Source organism: Chiloscyllium plagiosum, unplaced genomic scaffold (assembly GCF_037043375.1).
Source record: "Chiloscyllium plagiosum isolate Xiang-an unplaced genomic scaffold, Cpla_swu_hap1 HiC_scaffold_18, whole genome shotgun sequence".
NCBI lineage: Eukaryota > Metazoa > Chordata > Chondrichthyes > Orectolobiformes > Hemiscylliidae > Chiloscyllium > Chiloscyllium plagiosum.
Window position 1 is genome coordinate 23,254,277 of NW_028270156.1, and position 24,416 is coordinate 23,278,692.

Consider the following 24,416-nt stretch of genomic DNA (forward strand, 5'->3'; position numbering starts at 1 on the left):
CTCTCTCTCTCTCTCTCTCTAACAGGGGGGCGCACAGACACACTCTCTCTCTAACAGGGGGGCGCACAGACACACTCTCTCTCTTTAACAGGGGGACGCACAGGCACACTCTCTCTCTCTCTCTAACAGGGGGGTGCACAGACACACTCTCTCTCTAACAGGGGGGCGCACAGACACTCTCTCTCTAACGGGGGTGCACAGACACACTCTCTCTCTAACAGGGGGGCGCACAGACACTCTCTCTCTCTCTCTAACAGGGGGGCGCACAAACACTCTCTCTCAAACAGGGGGGCGCACAAACACACTCTCTCTAACGGGGGGGCGCACAGACACACACTCTCTCTAACAGGGGGGCGCACAGGCACACTCTCTCTCTTTAACAGGGGGGCGCACAGGCACACTCTCTCTCTTTAACAGGGGGGCGCACAGGCACACTCTCTCTCTCTCTCTAACAGGGGGGCGCACAGACACACTCTCTCTCTAACAGGGGGGCGCACAGACACTCTCTCTCTAACGGGGGTGCACAGACACACTCTCTCTCTAACAGGGGGGCGCACAGACACACTCTCTCTCTCTAACAGGGGGGCGCACAGACACACTCTCTCTCTCTAACAGGGGGGCGCACAGACACACTCTCTCTCTCTCTCGAACAGGGGGGCGCACAGACACACTCTCTCGCGAACAGGGGGGCGCACAGACACACTCTCTCTCTAACAGGGGGGCGCACAGACACTCTCTCTCTAACGGGGGTGCACAGACACACTCTCTCTCTAACAGGGGGGCGCACAGACACACTCTCTCTCTCTAACAGGGGGGCGCACAGACACACTCTCTCTCTCTCTCGAACAGGGGGGCGCACAGACACACTCTCTCTCGAACAGGGGGGCGCACAGACACACTCTCTCTCGAACAGGGGGGCGCACAGACTCTCTCTCTCTCTCGAACAGGGGGGCGCACAGGCACACTCTCTCTCTAACGGGGGGCACACAGACACTCTCTCTCTCTCTCTAACAGGAGGGCGCACAGGCACACTCTCTCTCTCTAACAGGGGGGCGCACAGACACACTCTCTCTCTCTAACGGGGGGGCGCACAAACACACACTCTCTCTCTCTCTCTCTAACAGGGGGTTGCACAGGCACACTCTCTTTCTCTCTAACAGGGGGGCGCACAGGCACACTCTCTCTCTCTCTCTAACAGGAGGGCGCACAGACACTCTCTCTCTCTCTCTCTCTCTAACAGGGGGGCGCACAGACACTCTCTCTCTCTCTCTCTCTCTCTAACGGGGGGGCGCACAGACACACTCTCTCTAACAGGGGGGTGCACAGGCACACTCTAACTCTCTAACAGGGGGGGCGCACAGGCACTCTCTCTCTAACAGGGGGGTGCACAGGCACACTCTCTCTAACGGGGGACGCACAGGCTCTCTCTAACAGGGGGGCGCACAGACACACTCTCTCTCTCTAACAGGGGGGCGCACAGACACACTCTCTCTCTCTAACAGGGGGGCGCACAGACACACTCTCTCTCTCTAACAGGGGGGCGCACAGACACACTCTCTCTCTCTAACAGGGGGGCGCACAGACACACTCTCTCTCTCTAACAGGGGGGCGCACAGACACACTCTCTCTCTCTAACAGGGGGGCGCACAGACACACTCTCTCTCTAACAGGGGGGCGCACAGACACACTCTCTCTCTAACAGGGGGGCGCACAGACACACTCTCTCTCTAACAGGGGGGCGCACAGACACACTCTCTCTATCTCTCTCTCTAACAGGGGGGCGCACAAACACACTCTCTCTCTCTAACGGGGGGGCGCACAGGCACACACTCTCTCTAACAGGGGGGCGCACAGGCACACTCTCTCTAACAGGGGGGCGCACAGGCACACTCTCTCTCTAACAGGGGGGGCGCACAGGCACACTCTCTCTCGTACAGGGGGGCGCACAGGCACACTCTCTCTCGTACAGGGGTGCGCACAGACACACACTCTCTATCTCTCTAACAGGGGGGCGCACAGGCACACTCTCTCTCTAACAGGGGGGCGCACAGGCACACTCTCTCTCTAACAGGGGGGCGCACAGCAACACTCTCTCTCTAACAGGGGGGCGCACAGGCACACTCACTCTCTAACAGGGGGGCGCACAGGCACACTCTCTAAAAGGGGGGCGCACAGGCACACTCTCTCTCTAACAGGGGGGCGCACAGCAACACTCTCTCTCTAACAGGGGGGCGCACAGGCACACTCACTCTCTAACAGGGGGGCGCACAGGCACACTCTCTCTAACAGGGGGGCGCACAGGCACACTCTCTCTCTAACAGGGGGCGCACAGGCACACTCTCTCTCTAACAGGGGGGCGCACAGGCACACTCTCTCTCCAACAGGGGGGCGCACAGGCACACTCTCTCTCTAACAGGGGGGCGCACAGGCACACTCTCTCTCTAACAGGGGGGCGCACAGGCACACTCTCTCTCTAACAGGGGGGCGCACAGGCACACTCTCTCTCTAACAGGGGGGCGCACAGGCACACTCTCTCTCTAACGGGGGGCGCACAGGCACACTCTCTCTCTAACAGGGGGGTGCACAGACTCTCTCTCTCTCTCTCTAACAGGGGGGCGCACAGACACACTCTCTCTCTAACAGGGGGGTGCACAGGCACACTATCTCTCTCTAACAGGGGGGCGCATAGGCACACTCTCTCTCTAACAGGGGGGCGCACAGACACACTCTCTCTCTAACAGGGGGGTGCACAGACTCTCTCTCTCTAACAGGGGGGCGCACAGGCACACTCTCTCTCTAACAGGGGGGCGCATAGGCACACTCTCTCTCTAACAGGGGGGCGCATAGGCACACTCTCTCTAACGGGGGGCGCACAGACACACTCTCTCTCTAACAGGGGGGTGCACAGACTCTCTCTCTCTAACAGGGGGGCGCACAGGCACACTCTCTCTAACGGGGGGCGCACAGACACTCTCTCTCTCTCTAACGGGGGGGCGCACAGACACACTCTCTAACAGTGGGGTGCACAGACTCTCTCTCTCTCTAACAGGGGGGTGCACAGACTCTCTCTCTCTCTAACAGGGGGGCGCACAGACACACTGTCTCTCTCTCTAACAGGGGGGCGCACAGACACACTCTCTCTCTCTAACAGGGGGCGCACAGACACTCTCTCTCTCTCTAACAGGGGGCGCACAGACTCTCTCTCTCTCTCTCTCTAACAGGGGGGCGCACAGACACACTCTCTCTCTCTCTCTCTCTAACAGGGGGCGCACAGACACACTCTCTCTCTCTAACAGGGGGGCGCACAGACACTCTCTCTCTCTCTAACAGGGGGGTGCACAGACTCTCTCTCTCTCTCTAACAGGGGCGCGCACAGGCACACTCTCTCTCTCTAACAGGGGGGCGCACAGGCACACACTCTCTCTAACAGGGGGGCGCATAGGCACACTCTCTCTCTAACGGGGGGTGCACAGACTCTCTCTCTCTCTAACAGGGGGGTGCACAGACTCTCTCTCTCTCTAACAGGGGGGCGCACAGGCACACTCTCTCTCTAACGGGGGGCGCACAGGCACACTCTCTCTCTCTCTCTAACGGGGGGGCGCACAGACACACTCTCTAACAGGGGGGTGCACAGACTCTCTCTCTCTCTAACGGGGGGGCGCACAGACACACTCTCTCTCTAACGGGGGGCGCACAGACACACTCTCTCTCTCTAACAGGGGGGTGCACAGACACACTCTCTCTCTCTAACAGGGGGGTGCACAGACACACTCTCTCTAACAGGGGGGTGCACAGGCACACTCTCTCTCTAACGGGGGGTGCACAGGCTCTCTCTCTCTCTAACAGGGGGGCGCACAGACACACTCTCTCTCTCTCTAACAGGGGGGCGCACAGACACACTCTCTCTCTAACAGGGGGGCGCACAGACACACTCTCTCTCTCTCTCTAACAGGGGGCGCACAGACACACTCTCTCTCTCTCTCTAACAGGGGGGTGCACAGACTCTCTCTCTCTCTCTCTAACGGGGGGGCGCACAGACACACTCTCTCTCTCTCTCTCTCTCTAACAGGGGGCGCACAGACACACTCTCTCTCTCTAACAGGGGGGCGCACAGACACTCTCTCTCTCTAACAGGGGGGTGCACAGACTCTCTCTCTCTCTCTAACAGGGGCGCGCACAGGCACACTCTCTCTCTCTAACAGGGGGGCGCACAGGCACACTCTCTCTCTAACAGGGGGGCGCATAGGCACACTCTCTCTCTAACGGGGGGTGCACAGACTCTCTCTCTCTCTAACAGGGGGGTGCACAGACTCTCTCTCTCTCTAACAGGGGGGCGCACAGACACACTCTCTCTCTAACGGGGGGTGCACAGACTCTCTCTCTCTCTAACAGGGGGGCGCACAGACACACTCTCTCTCTCTAACAGGGGGGCGCACAGACACACTCTCTCTCTCTAACAGGGGGCGCACAGACACACTCTCTCTCTCTCTCTCTCTCTCTAACAGGGGGCGCACAGACACACTCTCTCTCTCTCTCTAACAGGGGGGCGCACAGACACACTCTCTCTCTCTCTCTCTAACAGGGGGGCGCACAGACACACTCTCTCTCTCTAACAGGGGGGCGCACAGACACACTCTCTCTCTCTAACAGGGGGCGCACAGACACACTCTCTCTCTCTCTCTCTCTAACAGGGGGCGCACAGACACACTCTCTCTCTCTCTCTAACAGGGGGGCGCACAGACACACTCTCTCTCTCTCTCTCTAACAGGGGGGCGCACAGACACACACTCTCTCTCTAACAGGGGGGCGCACAGACACACTCTCTCTCTCTCTCTCTAACAGGGGGCGCACAGACACACTCTCTCTCTCTCTAACAGGGGGGCGCACAGACACACTCTCTCTCTCTCTCTCTAACAGGGGGGCGCACAGACACACTCTCTCTCTCTAACAGGGGGGCGCACAGACACACTCTCTCTCTCTCTCTCTCTCTAACAGGGGGCGCACAGACACACTCTCTCTCTCTCTCTAACAGGGGGGCGCACAGACACACTCTCTCTCTCTCTCTCTAACAGGGGGGCGCACAGACACACTCTCTCTCTCTCTCTCTAACAGGGGGGCGCACAGACACACTCTCTAACAGGGGGGTGCACAGACTCTCTCTCTCTAACAGGGGGGCGCACAGACACACTCTCTCTCTAACAGGGGGGCGCACAGACACACTCTCTCTCTCTCTCTCTAACAGGGGGGTGCACAGACACACTCTCTCTCTCTAACAGGGGGGTGCACAGACACACTCTCTCTCTCTAACGGGGGGGGCGCACAGACTCTCTCTCTGTCTCTCTCTCTCTGTGTGTGTTTACTGGGGGTAGAATCTGACTCCACGTGGATCTCTCACTGGGACAGCCGCTCGCCCGGCGCCATATCGCTTCGTCTGATGTTATTTCGTTGACTTTATACTCTCACCTTCAGCCGGAGGTTTTCTTTAATTGTTTCTCCCTTTGAGGAGGGGGGGGGGGGGGGGCGGGGGAGGTTGAACTATTCTCACGCCGGGAAAAACGAGGGTTATCCGGAACCGAAAATCAGGAGCCCGTCCACTTCCGACCACTGCTGATGACGTGGAAAGGTCAGAAGTGAGAAGCTGCTTCCGTTGGGAGCGACCTGTGACGTCATGAGGAACCAACAGATGGATCTGTCTCCAGGACACTTGGTTAAAGGTGGGTTGACGGCCACAAAAAAGTGTTAATGTCCTAAATTTCTGCAATCCTGGTTGTGTAGTTTGGCATCTATTAACATAATTTTATATCAGTCGTCATCAGTTTATGATTCGGAGATGCCGGTGTTGGACTGGGGTGTACAAAGTTAAAAATCACACAACACCAGGTTATAGTCCAACAGGTTTAATTGGAAGCACTAGCTTTCGGAGCGACGCTCCTTCAGCAGGTGGTAGTGAAGAGCTCAATCCTAACACAGAATTTATAGCAAAAATTTACAATGTGATGTAACTGAAATTATACATTGAAGAAAGACTTAACAATCAATTTTTCAAAGACCGCAATTTCCCCCCAGACGTGGTCGACGATGCCCTCCACCGCATCTCCTCCACTTCCCGCTCCTCCGCCCTTGAGCCCCGCCCCTCCCATCGCCACCACGACAGAACCCCACTGGTCCTCACCTAGCACCCCACCAACCTCGTATCATCCGCCGTCATTTCCGCCACCTCCAAACGGACCCCACCACCAGAGATATATTTCCCTCTCCACCCCTATCAGCGTTCCGTAAAGACCACTCCCTCCGCGACTCCCTCGTCAGGTCCACAACCCCCACCAACCCAACCTCCGCTCCCGGCACCTTCCCCTGCAACCACAAGAAATGCAAAACTTGCGCCCACACCTCCCCCCTCACTTCCCTCCACGGCCACAAGGGATTCTTCCATATCCACCACAAATTCACCTACCCCTCCACACACATCATTTACTGCATCCGCTGCAGCCAATGTGGCCTCCTCTATATTGGGGAGACAGCCCGCCTACTTGTGGAACGTGTCAAATAACACCTCTGGACACCTGGACCAACCAACCCAACCGCCCCGTGACAGAACACTAACTTCCCCTCCCACTCCGCCAAGGACATGCAGGTCCTTGACCTCCTCCATCACGAGACCATGGCAATGCGACACCTGGAGGAAGAGCACCTCATCTTGCGCCTAGGAACCCTCCAACCACAGGGGCTGAATGTAGATTTTTCCGGCTTCCTCATTTGCCCTCATCCCCCCCCCACCTTGTCTCAGTCCCAACCCTCGAACTCAGCACTGCCTTCTTGACATGCAATCATCTTCCCGACCTCTCTGCTCCCACCCCCTCTCCAGCCTATCACCCTCACCTTAACCTCCTTCCACCTCGCGCATTCCCAACACCCCTCCCCCCAGTCCGTCCTCCCAACCTTTTGTCTTAGCCTGCTTGGCACACCTTCCTCATTCCTGAAGAAGGGCTTATGCCCGAAACGTTGATTCTCCTGCTTCTTGGATGCTGCCTGACCTGCTGCGCTTTTCCAAAGTACAATGTAACCCTGCAAGTACAAATTCACCCCACAAAATGTGTGCGCATGTTGGTCTTTGTCTGTGTGTGTGTGTGTCTCTGTCTGTCTCTGGGTTGGGGGTTGAGTGGGAGAGAAGGTGTATATGTGTGTGTGTGTGTGTGTGTGTGTGTGTGTGTGTGTGTGTGTGTGTGTGTGGAGTGTAGAGTGTCTTAAGTCTGTGAGGGGGTACATGTGGAAGTGCGTGTGTCTGTAAGGGTGTGTGTGGGTGCCTGTGTGCACATCTGTGTATATGTATGTCAGTGTGTGTGTGTATGGGAGTGCTTGTGTGTGTGTAGAGTGCATTGGTGGTCACCTGTAATGTGACGTGAACCCAAGGTCCCGGTTGAGGCCCTCCCTATGGGTACCAAACTTAGCTATCAGCCTCTGCTCGGCCACTTTTCGCTGCTGCCTGTCCCGAAATCCGCCCTGGAGGATGGTCACCCGAAGGTCCAAGGTCAAATGTCCTGGACCACTGAAGTGTTCCCCAACTGGGAGGGAACACTCCTGTCTGTTGATTGTTGTGCGGTGCCCATTCATCTGTTATCGTAGCCTTTGCTCGGTTTCCCCAATGTACCATGCCTCTGGGCATCCTTGCCTGCAACGTATAAGATAGACAACATTGGCTGAGTCACATGAGTACCTGCCATGTACAAGGTGGGAGGTGTCCCCACGCGTAATGGTGGTATGTCCACACTCTGACACATCTTGCAGCGCCTACCGCGACAGGGTTGTATGAAGTTGTCCTGAGAGCTGGGCAGCTTGCTACAAACAATGTTCTGTTTTAGGTTTGGTGGTTGTTTAAAGGCAAGTAGTGGGGAAGGTCTTGGTGAGGTGCTCATCTCATCCTCATTGATAATGTGTTGCAGGTCATGAAGAACATGGTGTAGTTTTCCAGCTCCTGGGAAATACTGAACCACGAAGGGTAGTCTGTCGGTTGCAGCACGTATCTGTCTCCTGAGGAGGAGATTATGGTTCCTTGCTGTGGCACGTCGGAACTGGCGGTCGATGAGTTGGGCATCTGAGTACTTCCAGGTGTCCGTCACGTTCCTCCTCATCCGCACAGATCCGGTGAACGTGTAGGGCTTGTCCACAGGGGTTGGCTGTTTTAATGTGTTTTGGGTGGAAGCTGGAGAAGTGTAGCACTGTGAGGTTGTCTGTGGGTTTGTGGTAGAGTGTGCTGCTGAGGTGTCCATCCTTGATAGAGATGCATGTGTCCAAGAATGAGACAGATAGTCGAGAGTAGTCCACGGTGAGTTTGATGGTGGGATGAAACTTGATGTCACTGTGTAGTTTTCTCAGTGACTCCTCGCCATGGGTCCAGAGAAGAAAATGTTGTCAACGTACCTGTTGTATAACATTGGTTGGAGATCCTGCATCGAGAAGAAGTCTTGTTCAAACCTGTGCATAAAAATGTTGGCATATTGGGGTGCATATTTGGTCCCCATGGCTGTTCCATGTGTCTGGATGAAGACCTGGTTGTCAAAGGTGAAGACGTTTTGATCAAGAATAAAGTGGATGAGTTGTAGGATGGTGTTTGGAGATTGGCAGTTGTTGGTATTGAGTACTGAGGCTGTTGCCGCGATGCCATCCTTGTGGGGGATGCTGGTGTAGAGTGCGGAAACATCCATTGTGACGAGGAATGTTCCCGGTTCGACTGGTCCGTGGCTGCTGAGTTTCTGTAAAAAAATTCAGTGTCGCTTCAGAAGCTGGGGATCCCCTGTACAATAGGTTTCAAGGTGCCTTCAACATAGCCGGAGATTTTCTCACATAGGATCCCATTGCCCGACTCAATGGGACGTCCTGATGTGTGTTAGCTTTGTGTACCTTTGGAAGGCAGTAAAAATCATCTACACGAGAAGTACGTACGCTGAGGGCACGTTGGGAACTCTGAAGGCCTGGATCCAAAGTTCTGATCACTGTGTTTAATTCACAGGTGTGTTCTTTGGTCGGATCAGCTGGTAGTTGCCTGTAGTGTTCCTGGTTGTTCAGTTGTCGGTACACTTGCTTGCAGTAATCTGTTCTATTCTGAATGACAATGGCTCCTCTTTCATCTGCTGGTTTGATGACAATGTGATTGGTTTTGAGAGCCTGGATGGCATTGCGTTGTGAACGGGTGATGTTTTGCTCTACCTTGTGGGTACAGCTGATGAATCTGGCATTTATATATTTCCTGACGGTTTGAGCATACATGTCAAGCCCATGGCAGTGGCCCTCCGGTGGGTTCCAAGTCGACACCTCCTTTGGTCGCTCCTCTGCAGATCCCGGTGATGACTGTTCCAGTTCATCAGTAGGCTCATTGGGATCACCTTGAAAGAATTCCCGGAGTCTCATTCCATTATCTCACTTTTTAGATTAGAATCAATCTAAACATCATGGCATAGACAGAGAACACAGGAGGCTAACACCTTCAACATATTGTCTAGCTATCACCCATTGTTAACAGCTAACCTGAAAATGCAACTTTTTAAAAAAAGGTCTTTCATGTGAAAGAAGTGAAACTATCATGATATTCACAGATGAAAGGCTTAACAGACAATTTTTCAATGTATAATTTTAGTTACATCACACTGTAAATTTTTGCTATAAATTCTGTGTGTTAGGATTGAGCCCTCCACTGTCACCTGAAGGAGGAGGGACGCTCCGAAAGCTAGTGTGCTTCCAATTAAACCTGTTGGACTATAACCTGGTCTTGTGATTTTTAACAATATAAAATTAATTCACTTTATCAGTTATTAATTGCGACAAAGCCACTGCCTCAGTCAGCCTGTGTATATTCCAGCTCCAGGTGCTTGTGCTACTCCCCAGGCTCAGGAAAATGACACATTTGCAGCAGCTGCACAAACATCTCCCGTCTCGGCGATAAACAAATGGAACAGCTTCCAACAACATGCACCCTGCTAAGATTATGAGAGTGCAGGATAAAGGAGAGTGCAGCAACCCTAGAGGCGTGGCCTCAAAGCAAAGTATGAAAAGCTTTTGCCCACGTTGGCCTCATCAGACTGCAGATTCTAACTAAGCAGATCCCGTGTGAACTCCAGTGTGCTTACAGAACCGGGCCAATTACTTTCAAGATCAGTCCAGTCCAGCAGCTGCATAAAAACTGTCACTTAAAGACCACCACTGTACATTATAGTCTTCAGTTCTCACCACAGCATTTGACGTGAGCAGCGGCAGGCTATTGAAGCTTCTAAACAAAATTGACTGCTATTTAATATGATCTCGTTCCAGTGACATGATAGGTAAGGACAACATCAGAAACCTTTCAAATTGGAAGGCATAATTGCATTCTGGCATTGAAACTCTTTGGCACAGTCTTTTCTTTCTATTGTCATGTCCTTTCAAGCTGTCTACAGAAGATGTTAAGTTGCAACCCAGAACCAACAGCCTTATCCACTAGAGATACTAACCAAAATCCCCAAATTCACTTAACGTTTATATCATTTTGATATCATACTCAGTCAAATGCTGCCTCGATATTAAAGTAGTCACGATCTCCCATTGACTAGAATTCAGCCTTAATGAATGTTTGGACCAAAACTGTTAAAAAGGCCAGGAACCTCAGTCATTTCAGTGTTTTTTGATAATAGATTGGTGATTGGAGTTTTTGCTTTGGGTAACAGTTCATATCTGAGTCTGTTTTGAAACAGTATTGGAACTTGGCAAGTGGCACTGCTAGTTCAGGAACACTTCAGCATTGCAGTTGGGATATTGCAAATCGCTATGGCTTCTGATGTGCCCAGTACACTTCCCTACAGCATTACCTGAATTGACTGGAAAGCAGCTTATGATAGTGGAGAGCTCATGAAGATCCCAAGATCAATCACCAGTCTAGCATTTCTGCATGATGTTTGAAGTCACTTCAACATTGACTTATGCCATAGAATCATACAGCAATGAAACAGACCCTTCAGGCCAACTCATCCATGTCAGCCTTCCTAAACTAAACTAATCCCACTTAGCTGCATTTGGCCCACATTCCTCTATGAAAAAGACCCTCAGGTCCATAGAACCCCTACAGCGTGCAAAGAGGTCGTTCGGCCCAACAAGTCCACACCAACCCTGCAAAAAGTATCCCACCCAAACCCCTACCCTATTATTTCTAAGTTTACCCCTGATTAATGCAGCTCAGCCACAGTATTCAGGGATGTGTAGGTAAGTTAGCATGGCCAATTCACCTAACTTGCACATCTTTGGATTGTGGGAGGAAACTGGAGCACCCAGAAGAAAGCCACGCAGACATGAGCTTTCTCCCCTCACCTTAAAAATATCACCCCCCTAGTTTTGAATTCCCTCAGGAAAAAACTGTTGACCTTCACCTTATCTATGCCCCTCATGATTTTATAAACCTCTAGATTACAACTTAACAAAATCTTGTTCAAGGTCACTCCTCAACCACCTCCAGTCCAGTGAAACAAGTCCCAGTCTCATCCCCAATTACTCAAACCCTCCAGTCCTGGCAACCCCCTGCTAAATCTTTTTCTGAACCCTCTCCGATTTCATAATATCCTTGTGATAGCAGGGCACCAAAACACACAACTGTAGGAAATGGAGGAGCAGATTTTGAGGAACATCGGTACAAATTTAAGTGAGGGTTCAAAATATGGATGGTGCTGCTCCTTCACTCTGCTTATTGAACCAGAGTTGATTTCTTGACTTGATAGTAACAATATTGAGGAATATGCCTGGAATACAATTTTAATTATGATAGCACACAAAGCCTCACATTCCTGTTCATAGGACCACACAACACAACTGATGGAGTCTTTCTTGGACTTGGTCTCCAAAAACTGTGGTGGTTACCACTACTACACTGATTTGATTTAGTATTGTCACATGAACAGAGATACATGGTATATAAGGTATATTTTGCTTATTAATCAGACAAATCATACCTTACATAACTACATCACAGACACAAGTACATCAATACACACTGGAGGAGAAAGTGAGGTCTGCAGATGCTGGAGATCAGAGATGGAAATGTGTTGCTGGAAAAGCGCAGGTCAGGCAGCATCTAGGGAACAGGAGAATCGACGTTTCGGGCATTAGCCCTTCTTCAGGAATGAGGAAAGTTGGTCCAGCAGGCTAAGATAAAAGATAGGGAGGAGGGACTTGGGGGAGGGGCGTCGGAAATGTGATAGGTGGAAAGAGGTCAAGGTGAGGGTAATAGGTCAGACTGGGGTGGGGACGGAGAGGTCGGGAAGAAGATTGCAGGTTAGGAAGGCGGTGCTGAATTTGATGGATTTGACTGAGACAGGCTGGGGGGAGGGGAAATGAGGAAACTGGTGAAATCCGAGTTCATCCCTTGTGGGATGAACTTTAACGACGGTTGGAGGAAGAACGCCTCATCTTCCGGCTAGGAACCCTCCAACCACAAGGGATGAACTCGGATTTCACCAGTTTCCTCATTTCCCCTCCCCTCACCCTGTCTCAGTCAAATCCATCAAATTCAGCACCGCCTTCCTAACCTGCAATCTTCTTCCCGACCTCTCCACCCCCACCCCAGTCTGACCTATCACCCTCACTTTGACCTCTTTCCACCTATCACATTTCCGACGCCCCTCCCCCAAGTCCCTCCTCCCTATCTTTTATCTTAGCCTGCTGGACCAACTTTCCTCATTCCTGAAGAAGGGCTAATGCCCGAAATGTCGATTCTCCTGTTCCCTAGATGCTGCCTGACCTGCTGCGCTTTTCCAGCAACACATTTCCATCTCATCAATACACACTAACTGCTATGGAGATATGCATCAATGATAGGTGGATTGGTGAGGATGATGTAGGTTTTTCCCTCATTGGGCTCTCACCATCTTCCTCAAGCTCAACTGAACAACAGCGTGCTTTAGGATTCAGCATCAGTACTGATGTGGGAAGTGGGTACTACAGATACTGGAGATTAGAGTCAAAAATAGAGTAGTGCTGGAAAAGTACAGGTCAGGCAGCAGCCAAGGAGTGGGAAAATCATGTTTCGGGCAAAAGCCCTTCATTGGGAAGGAGGCTGGGAGTTTCGGGGGGGGGGGGGGGGGGGGGGGGGAGAGAGAGAGAGAAGAGATAAGTGGGAGGGGGGGTGGCGGAAGGTAACTGAGAGCGCGATAGGTGGATGGAGGTGAGGTAAAGGTGATAGGACGGAGAGGAGAGTGGAACGGATAGGTTGAAAGGAAGATTGTCAGTTGGGACAGGTCATAAGGATGGTGCTGAGCTGGAAGTTTGGAACTGAGGTAAGGTAGGGGGAGGGGAAATGAGGAAACTGGTCAAGTCCACATTGATGCAATGGGGTTGGAGTACTAATGCTATCAAACTCCTATGATGATAGGCAATGATGTCTCCCACCCAGTGTAGAATCTGGTCCCATAACTTAGTATTGTCCCCAGTTCTATGAATTAGTCATCTCAGATGTTTTGTAGGCATCAAGTGGAATGGGGGTGACATGGAATTTTTAAAAATGTATTGCTTAGGGCAATGGGAGTTTTGATTTTTTTATTTTAGGAAAATGTTCCCTAACTTGTTGCGAGTGTTGTGACCAAGTCAGCATTTGTTGCTTATCACTAATTGCTGAGAATGTGGTACTGTTCTATTTTACAGCTGATCACAAAAATTGAGACAACTGATTGGCTTGCAACTGACTTAAAAATAGCTGAGTGCGAGGCAATGACCATCAGCAAAGAGAGAATCTAACTATCTGCCCTAAATACCAAATTGCATTATCATAAACAGAATCCCTCACGGTCAACATCTGGGGGAACTTAACGATTGATCAGAAATTGAACCGAATTAGCTGTATAAGTACTGTGGCCACAACAGCAGGTCAGACGCCCAGGAAATTAGCGTTAAGTAACTCACTTCTCGACTTTCCAAAGCCTGTCCAAACATACACGATTTACATATTAATGAACCAAAACTTGCAACCCATTCTAAAAGATGAAAGACTTAACAGCAATGTAGTTTGTTCATTGCAGGACACTAATTTTTTGCTATAAATTGTGTTCTGTGATCCTGCTCCACAGCTACCTGACGAAGAAGCAGCACTCCAAAAGCTAGTGTGTCCAAGTAAACCTGCTGGACTATTACCTGGTGTTGTGATTTGATTTTATTTTAAACTTACAAATGTTAAGAATAGTCCATTTGGGCTGTTGCAGAATTTTTATCATAAAAAATATCAATGGCTTCAAGAAAAAAACAAAAAAATACAGAAATAAAAAAGTCAGAATTCAAAGAAAATTACACTTTTATCTTCCTTCCTAATTTATTTTCAAAAGGCCAGATGAGTTTGCAGTACCTACATCAATCACCAGAGGGTGAAAATTTGTTTACATTTTTGGTGTTGGCAAAAACCTATTTCTGGACTTTGCAAGATCGGATGGGCCCAGCTTGTAATGCAATCTATTCCAAGTTAAGAAATCTACTAAGCAAGCGTAAAGACTGAAGGGAATATCTTCCATGTTACAGGGATAGAAATTATTAAAGAAACTCTGCAGGGCTGGCTGCATGTGTTGAGAGAAAGCAGGGTCACTATTTCAGATCCAGTGACGTTTGAAGAAGGGGGGCAGAGGAAAAGGTAGGAGTTTTTTTTCCCCTTGTTTATCTGATGAAGTTGGGTCAAGATTTCTGTACACTTAGTCTGTCTAGCAGGTATGAAATTACTCTTGAGGACCTTCTTTGTAAGTTTTGGTTCCAGCACAAGGCTCTTGGTCATAAATTAAAGATATGACATAGGGGTTTACAAATGAATAAATTGAACCCATTGGTAGAAACCAAAAACGGAAACATCTTTCTCAAACTTAACAGCTCAGATACTTGGTTCATGAGATAGAGTTGAACTTTAATATTCATCCTTGCCAACTAAGAATGCACTGTCCTATATTCAAACTATTATCTGTTCAAAGTTAATCAATTTCTACTTGGGATTAACTGACGAAGATACAAATCCTGCTTTCACTGTCTGAATTTGTGTAACATATACATCTCTCTCAGTTTGGAAGACCACCTTGACAGAAGGCAAATTAAACAATGGTGTCAGCATTTATGGAATGGAGTGAAATGGAAGGACGTCCCCATTCCTGAGAAACACACTTTCACCTCTCCAAAGGAAACTCAAGTTAAAAATGTCAAAACTGGAATTCAAACTATAATCTCTGATGTAAAAATAACACTTTTGCTGTCAAGTATTGAACACAATTTCCCCTCCCGCCCCCACTAAAGAAACGTCCCACAAATGTAATGTTTTCTGAAGATAAACATTTCTGATCATACTGATGTTCAGTTTCAGTTCAACTTAAATTTTTTCTTTGAATTAGAACTCAATTGCAAATTAGCAATCTGGAATAATTTTACAGACTGTTTAGAAATGTACCTTAGAAAATACTTGCTACATTTATGTGAATCTATGTTCCATATCATAATTTATTTTGGAAGAGCAGCAAGGAGAATTAAATGACTTGAGTAAAAGCCAAACACATACCAAGAAAACACACTGAAAATAATAATACAATTTTTGTAAAAAGTTTTATTTCTCTTGTTACAGTTTTTGCTTATTTTAGGGTATTTTTAGTTTTTTTTAAAAAAATCACATTGTGCAATCATTGCCACAAAGGGGGCATTCGATTCCACTGTCTGGGACTAGTTGGATGTTACAAGTCAGGTTGCAGAGGGTATAATAATCCATAAATTCATGTGGTATTTATGATTGCTGTTTGAAATACTTCACAGTTGCACAAAAACCCCCATCATCAGGCATGGGGAGGGAGGGTCCAGTTTAAATCACTTCCTGAGGTGTCATCTGAGTCGCAGTTACAATCTTTTTATTCATACCTCTGGGCCTGATCAATCCTCCCCGGCCTGCAAAATAAGACCAAAAATAAATAAAATTTACCTCCCAGCAAGTACTGAATAAGAAAGCATAAAAGCTTCAGAGTGGGGTATAACTCACCCAAAGTAGTAAAACAAAATTTGGAAATCATGTAATCTACCAGAGAGGTTGGTGCAAGGACTGCTAGGATCTCCATTGTTATCCTTCAACCCACCCAGGTTGTATAAAGTTTAAACTTCTATCAAGTTTTATTTTAAAGAACAATTCTGTTTGCACACTTCACATTCCAGAATCTGAACCACAATGCTTCACTTATCTGAAAGTTCATGCCTTTGATGATACCATTAACTACGGGCTCTTGACCTCCGGACCATATGCATTTCCCATAATTTAGTGAAGCACTTAATGTCATTTTACTACATTAAGCAAGAAGTGCTTTCATGAACAAGTATTTGAGTCTTCTATAAAATAGACTACAAAATAAAGTGTAACAATCAGATGTTCTTCACAGTGATGAAAGCATCCCAAAGAGTCAGCTGCATGCCAAGCTGTAACTTAAATCCTGCTCACTAAAAAACCTGCTGTCCATTTTGACATCATTCAAGTCATGCTAACCACCAGAAACAACACAAGCTAAATCTTGCAGTTTAAAACTCATCTTGGAATCACCATTAGCACACTGTACTTTATGAATGAAAATCTAACTCAAATTCAGCTCAAAGTGCAGGGTTGAGCAGAATTTTGAGTTGGCAGTAACAACGCAACACGATGGAGATGTACATCATTTCCTCAATTAAATCACCAGATGAAATATTTTACTTTTATTAGATGCACAAAACAAGCAAAACTGAATGCAATGTCTTGATGCTGCAACTGTATTTTTTGACAAATGAAGCACCTCAAACTTTCCATTAAGTTCCATTTATTAAAATAATGCTCAACATGCAGCAACCAGTTAGCTACAGTAAGAAAGCCCATTTCAATCCAGACAAATCAGTAAAATCTGATTGTATAATATTCCAATCCATGTTATCACTTTGCAATTAGGGTATCCACTGATCATTTTCAGAGTCAGGGAGAAAAACAGGTTAAATCAATACTTGCAATGTCCATTGCATGTTCCTTCTCTGCATTTCAGTAAATTGTGCAAACTCACTCACTAATGGCATTAATATTAATTGCTTTTTCTGAAGAATAACAGTTGTCTTGAAGGGGCTTAAAAATTGATGTTCTTGCATTTTACAGGTGGACTAATGGAAGTTCTAAAGTTGGCAGTCAGATGTACAGCATATAAACAGACCTTTCAGCCCAACTCGTCCATGCCAACCAGAGATCCTCAACCAATCTAGTCCCATTTGCCAGTATTTGGCCCTTATCCCTCTAAACCCTTCCTATTCACGTACTCATCCAGATCCCTTTTAAATGTTGTCATTGTACCAGCCTCCACCATTTCCTCTGGTAGCTGTTTTCCAGACATGCACCACCCTCTCGGTGAAAAGGTTGCGCCCCCCCCCCCCCCCCCCCCCAAAGTCCCTTTTAAATTTTTCCCCTCTCACCTTAAACGTCTACCCTTTCGTTTTAGTCTCCCCCACCCCAGGGTAAAGACCTTCACTATTTACTCTATCCATGCCCCTCATGATTTTATGAATCTCTATAAGGTCACCCCTCAGCCTCCAATGCTCCAGGGAGTATAGTTCCAGCCTGGCAGCTTCTCCCTAGAGCTCCAACCCTGGCAATACCCTTATAAATCTTTTCTGAACCATTTCAAGTTTCACAACATCCTTCCGATAGCAGGGAGAGCAAATTGCACGCAGTATTCCAATAGTAACCGAATGAGTGTCCCGTACAGCCGCAACATGACCTCCGAACGCCTATACTCAATGCACACCAAACTCCTCCACTATCCTGTGACTCCATTTTCAAAGAAATATGAAACTGCACTCCAAGATCTCTCTGTTCAACAACACTCCCCAGGACCTTACCATTAAGTGTGTAAGTCCTACTCTGAATGCAGACCTCACATACATCTAAATTAAACGCCATTTGCCACTCCTTTGCTCATCTGATCAAGATCCCGTTGTGTCTTGAGGTAACCTCCTTTGCTGTTCACTACTCCTCTACTTTTGGTGTCATTTGCAAACTAACCATACCTATATTCATATCCAAATCGTTTATGTAAATGTCTAAAAGCAGTGGACACAGCATTCATCCTTGTGGCACAATGCTGGTCACAGGCCTTCAATCTGAAAAGCAACCCTCCACAACCATCCTCTGACTTCTACATTCGAGCCACCTGGAACAATTAATTCTGTTTCATATCCAGAAAACTGTAAAATCAAAACTAGCCTGACATCCAACAGCTACAAAAAAAAAGTGCAGATGCATTGAGTGGATTACTAGCCTATTTCAGTGGACATTTAAGAGTCAACCATTGAGAGTTTGAGGGTCAGGAATCAGATGTACATTAGATTCGATCTAGACCAGGTAAGGGTGTTTGATGTCCTTTCCTAAAGGATCAGTGAACTGCATGGGTTTTTATGACAATTCATTGTGATCACCATCAGATTAGCCTTTTTTATACCAGATTTTTCATGTTTTTCACCATTTACCTTGGTGTGATTTGAACCTATATCCCCAGAACATTACCCTGGGGTTCGGGATTACTAAGCCAGAACCTTTTCATGAGGTATAGATTGCACAATGTTAACCCAATGGGACCCAGCAAAGTCCTAGGCACATTTTGCAGCCTAGGCACATTCTTCACAGGAGCTAAGAGAATGTCAAATAGGGCCATTGGGGTAAATGACAAAACACACATCTTCAATAATATTTTCAACTCCAAGCAAAATCAGCTCTTTTATGTCACACAACAGGTGGAAAGAAAGAGGATGCCCAAATTACTCAAAAGCCAAGGAGAAATATGGCATAAATGTGATTTATGAAAAGAAAGACTGGAAACAATCATGTCACCATTAGAGACAAGGATGTGATTAAGAGAACACTTCTCGCAGCGGTAGTGTCCTGGTCTTGGGGCCAAGAGTTCTGGATTCAAGTCCCAACTGCTCCGGGATATATAATATTTCTTACAGGTTGATTAGAAAACATCTACAAAAGGTGATTATAACAGATGAAAACTATTTGTGTTGGTTCTCTGTAGAAATGTACGCAAACAGACATTTACGAAATTAATTGTTTCAGTCCTAGAAGGTACGGGGCACATACACGTGCATGCTATTTCGTTTCAAAGCATAATGGTAGAACTGGAGATCAAGAACAAATATAATGTCTCAGATTTGACTAATTCCTTTAGATTATTTACCGCCACAGGCAGTAAGTGATTCTGAATAGCAAATTAGTGCATGTAACAATGGATACATCCATTGATATTTACTTACAGAAGAGAAAAATGCTTCGTATTGAAACATTACAAAATATTTAACAGGTTTAATTTCCAGCTGCAGAAAATGGATATACCAAAATTTAAAATCTGAAGCTTGAATCAACCAATCAAATGTGTTGAGGCAGTGATGCAATTTTAGACCATTGTATATAGCTATGTTAACTATTGCATACAAAAGTAATCTCGGGTTCAGTAATCATTATTAATGCATCTCAGTGTTACATTCAAACTGTTCTAATCAAATAGTTCTTTTTAAATTGAATTTCTCCCTCAGGCACAAATCAAGTGGCATAATATACATCGCAAGGCTTTACCAATCGTTGAATGTTCCCAAATTCAATTTGGAAGAATTTCCTCAATCACTAATAGCATGTAATTTTAATTAAGAAAGCTTTTATAATGATTGTGAGCTCGAATTTTTTTCATACTATTTCTATACAAAAATATGAAATATGTGTATACAAGACACTCAAACTAGACCTTAAATATGGTAGAGTAAGGCACAGTAACTGCTCAGTCTAGGGTCAGAGGAATATATAAAGTACACTACAGTCAGTTCTGCTATAATGCGGTAGTTCCTTTCTTGTACAAACCTGGTGTTACAAGAAAATCGCAGAATAGCAGCACTATTTAAACTCATTGGGCTGGAATCACATTATAACCAATACGTGCTTTAAAACATTGCGTTTTAGAAACAGTGTCCCCAATTCATCAATCATGTTATTGTGAATTCACGTTAATGAAACACGCATTTAGCAGAATGACCTGTAGTGCTCAAATCAAGCAACATAAATGCCTGTGCAATAACTGATAATCCAACAGTTTATCTTTCAAGAACAAATGGACAAAAAAGAATCTTTTGGATTAAGTCTACATTTAAAAAAAAAACAAATAAATTGCACAACAAAAGATGTATTTCACCCCATCTTCTCATTTCTGCCTTCCTGAAAATCTCAATGATAGAGAGATGGTTTTACATGCTAGCAACATTCCGACAGTTTGTCCAAATAGTGAACTTTGACCTGATGTTTTGAGCGAAGAGGCACTTTTAAACTTGGTAGATGGCGATATTCCCGATCCGAATGTGGCTGTGCATTATACCACCAAAGACATTTCTTTTTTTTCTACTTTCACCATAAAGCGAGGTGGCAGTGTGTTGTGTACTCTCAAAAGGTATTTGCACTTTCTTCAACAAATTGGCATGTGACGTTCTAGTTTAGAAAACATTATAACTTTTTACTTACCTGAATCTCTAGTCAGTGTTACAAACCACATCCCTATCTTCAAATAATATGTACCAAAACAGAAAACTCAAACCCTGGACAGTTAGTATCTATGAAGTTAACAACAGCATACAGATGAGCAATCCAGAGGTCTAATTTTACATCTCACCACAATAAAGGCTGAAAACAAGATAATAAATCTGGGTACCATTAGGCAAAAAAAAAGCAATAGATGTTTTTCAGAAATCCAAAACTCAAACATCGCACATTCAGAATAAGTCAGTCTGCCATGCCTACAAACTCAGACGTGACACCCTGCAGCTTGTGTATCATTTGAGATACCATACAATTGCATAGAAGAGATGTCTATGATTCTGTCACCAGCAGACTGATAATCAAAATATGAAGCAATTTAACTGATGGGAACTGCAGTCCACATTAAAGTGGTCAACAAATAGTTTCACCTGCTTTTCAAAAATACAGTACACCAAAATAGCCATGTTAATTTTTCACAACTTTTGATCAGGTAATTATACCACTGCTTTGAAATAGAGGGGTTGAGATAACAAGATTTTTGAAAAAATTGAGACGATTAGCAATCTTGTGTCGAGATTGATTTAAGATCTGATCCTTCAAGCATCTTCTATGAACTGTACAATTAAAAACTGCTGAATGAAATTGATACCATAAGGGGAAAGAAATCCTTCTTTGTATTCCAATTGTGGTCTTACTTGCACCTGGTACAGTCTTAGAAAAAAAGCTCATTTTTATGCTCCGTTTCCTTTTAAATAAAGGCCAACTTTCCATTTGCCTTCTTGATTACCCGCTGCAGTTGGATACTAGGTTTTTCAAATTCACGGACAGACAAGGGTTCCCAAATTCCTGTTCAGTAGCTTTCTGCAGAATTTCTTCATTTATGTTCCAGCTCTTCTATTCTTCCTGCCAAACTGCCGAGCCTTACATTTCCCAACATTATATTCCATCTGCCAAGTTTTTGCCCATTTGCTTAACTCATCTATGTCCCTCGACAGACTCGTTGTGCAACCTTGCATACCAATTGTCAAGATTATTTATACATGTCCTTTAGCCAGTTGATCTGACCAAAAAGAAATTCACAGACTACCTAGATTCTGTGGAACAGACTTGTGTTTTCACCCACTTTAAGTGCCGAGACAATAATTAAAACAAACCACTGAATATTACAGACTCAATTGTGTCCGTATACTTCCTGTTTGCGAATTTAGTTTTGTATACTTATGAACAAGACATCATGTCTAGTAGTGATAGACTAAAAATAACCAGGTTCTGATGTTAATATAACAAAATTCTATAGTTATTATTGCTATTACAATTTGTTCAACACTAACAGATAAAAAGTGTTTAAAATAAATTTGTCTCCATTCAGAACAATTGAGAAAAATAATGAATTCACACCTCCAACTTAGCAGGCAGTGAAATAGTTCTTAACAAGGGGGAAAAATGAACTTGTCTGAAATCACGATTTACTTGGTCAATGATTGAGTGATAAATGTTGTAGGCAAACTTGAGTTGCCATTTTAGATGTCTACACACCTCCCATAATGACATTAAGTTATGTCAAAGATACAGGAAGAAAATATAATGCAAAGCTCAAATCACAATGATTGGAGGAACAGGATTGTATTTCCATCAGAACCAGAGCTAAAACTCATCTCGAGACAATGATGCTAACAAAACATAAGTAGGTAAATAAAATTTGACTACAATCCTCTTTATTATTAGGAAGGATTTAACATGTTAAATGTGTTTAGACGGACAGGGAAGAGCTTTCTTTAATGCATGTTTAACTTAGCAAAATCATCTTGGAAAATGTAAACCAAATAAAATGCCAGTTGAGCTAATTTATACTGAAAACAGTATCTCCACTGAACCAAACTCATCACTCTGGTACTATGGCACAGTACTATTAACTACTTTAACTATAATTCTTTCTTCACACTAAGAACATGAGATTGTAATGACAGAAAAACTACCTTGTGCAGAAGCCCATGGTATAAAACAGTACTTAATGTAGTTAAGCGTTCCAAAGAATATTCAAATGAAGACATATTTAGAAACATTTAGACTGCACACTAAAATACATTATCGTATCCAGATTATTCTTCAAATCAACTCAGGTCAGTCATTCAAACCACAAAAGTACAGGTAATAGCCATTCCCACAACACTAGAGAAACAATACTAAGTATGGATGTAGGTTTGCTCACTGAGCTGGAAGTTCATTTTCAGATGCTTCATCACCATACTAGGTAACATCTTCAGTGAGCATCCAGACGAAGCACTGCTGGTGTTTCTATTTTTGTTTGGGTTTCCTTGGGTTGGTGTCATTTCCTGTGGTGATGTCATTATCTATGGTGATGTCATTATCTATGGTGATGACATTTCCTGTTTTTTTTCGGGGGGTGCTAAATGGGATCCAAGTCACTGTGTTTGTTGATAGAGTTTAGTTGGAATGCCATGCCTTAGGAATTCTCGTGCATGTCTCTGTTTGGCTCATCCTAGGATGGATGTGTTGTCCCAGTTGGAGTGGTGTCTTTCCTTATCTTTATGTAAGGATACTAGTGAGAGAGGGTCATGTCTTGTTGTGACTAGTTGATGTTCATATATCCTGGTGGCTAGTTTTCTGCCTGTTTGTCCAATGTAGTGTTTGTTACAGCTCTTGCAAAGTATTTTGTAAATTACATTAGTTTTGCTTGTTGTCTTTCAAGTTCATTCGCTGCTGTTTTAGTGTCTTGGTGAGTTTGTGGGCTACCATGATGCCAAGGGGTCTGAGTAATCTGGCAGTCATTTGAGATGTCTTTGTTGTAGGGGAACCAGAACTCTATCAACAAACACACAGACTTGTATCCAGTTTACCACCACCTGAGAAAAAGAACAGGAAATGACATCACCATAGGAAATGGTGTCACCACAGGAAATGACATCACCAAGGAAACCCAAACATATAAATAGAAAGCAGGAAACACCAGCAGTGCTTCGTCCGGAGGATCACTGAAGATGTTACCTAGTATGGTGACGAAATGTCTGAAAACAAACCTTCCAGCTCAGCGAGCAAGCCTACATGCAGAACCTCAACCTGAGCTACAACTCTTCTCAAAACTCGCGAGTACTAAGTATACTATTCTCATTATTCATTAGAAACCTCACATAAATCTAGTTCCTGTATAGAGCTAACCAATCACAAAGCTTAAATTACACAATGTATACATCAGCACAAAAAGAAAATCAAACACTTAGTTCCTAACAATACTACATAAATACTTAAGTGGGTGTCTCTAGTTTCAATATGCTAGCAGGTAGGGATATTGATTTATTATATTCTTTTTTGACATAGCAGCATTAGAAGATCCATTGTCCCTTAAAGCTCAAGACTGCTGTTTCTTTCAACGAATATCAGTTTAATACTGGTCGCTAATCTGGACAAAAACTGAAAGCGGAGTAATATTGAGTATTTACTGCATTGCACAAAATAGTTTGAAAACACATTGCACAACATATTTATTTTCCTGAATGGTTAACCAATCCATGCAATCGTTGTCACAGCAGCTTCAAACAGCTTGCACGAGGATCTTAGTTATCTTGGTATTCCATTTCAGGATCACTTACCAAAAAATTGCAGAATAAATGGTTTCAAATGTCTGAGATGTTTGAAATGTTTTATCACCATTTCAATTAATTACAGACACACATAAAAATCCCACAAATATCGCTGGGGCATTATTTTCAGCACAAGTGTGAACAGTTACAATTCAGTCAGAGAATAGTTATTATTGGAATTTAGAATTCATTTCAAAACATCATTCAAATATGGACAGTATTAAATATTCTCATAATGTCCAAATTGAGTATTAATTACTCCTGGAGATGACAAAGCAACA

At 45.4% G+C, this 24,416-nt stretch overlaps 2 protein-coding genes and 1 long non-coding RNA gene across 3 annotated transcripts in view; 1 reads left to right on the forward strand and 2 right to left on the reverse strand.

Annotated features, from left to right (window-relative positions):
• The window catches only part of nat10 (N-acetyltransferase 10), a 94,946-nt gene extending 89,432 nt beyond the window's left edge, over positions 1-5,514 (reverse strand). Inside the window, exon 1 of the mRNA XM_087996330.1 lies at positions 5,464-5,514. The gene's annotated coding sequence lies outside the window, so the exon portion shown is untranslated. The remainder of the gene's footprint in view (positions 1-5,463) is intronic.
• Positions 5,515-5,612: 98 nt separating this feature from the next.
• Positions 5,613-24,177, forward strand: LOC122557679 (uncharacterized). Its single transcript, XR_015760121.1, has 3 exons — positions 5,613-5,714; positions 18,751-18,991; positions 23,347-24,177. It is a non-coding gene; the product is annotated as an uncharacterized LOC122557679 (long non-coding RNA).
• The window catches only part of caprin1b (cell cycle associated protein 1b), a 109,676-nt gene continuing 100,814 nt past the window's right edge, over positions 15,555-24,416 (reverse strand). Inside the window, exon 18 of the mRNA XM_043705513.2 lies at positions 15,555-15,906. Coding sequence (XP_043561448.1) covers positions 15,824-15,906 — 83 coding nt within the window. The 3' untranslated portion in view covers positions 15,555-15,823. The remainder of the gene's footprint in view (positions 15,907-24,416) is intronic.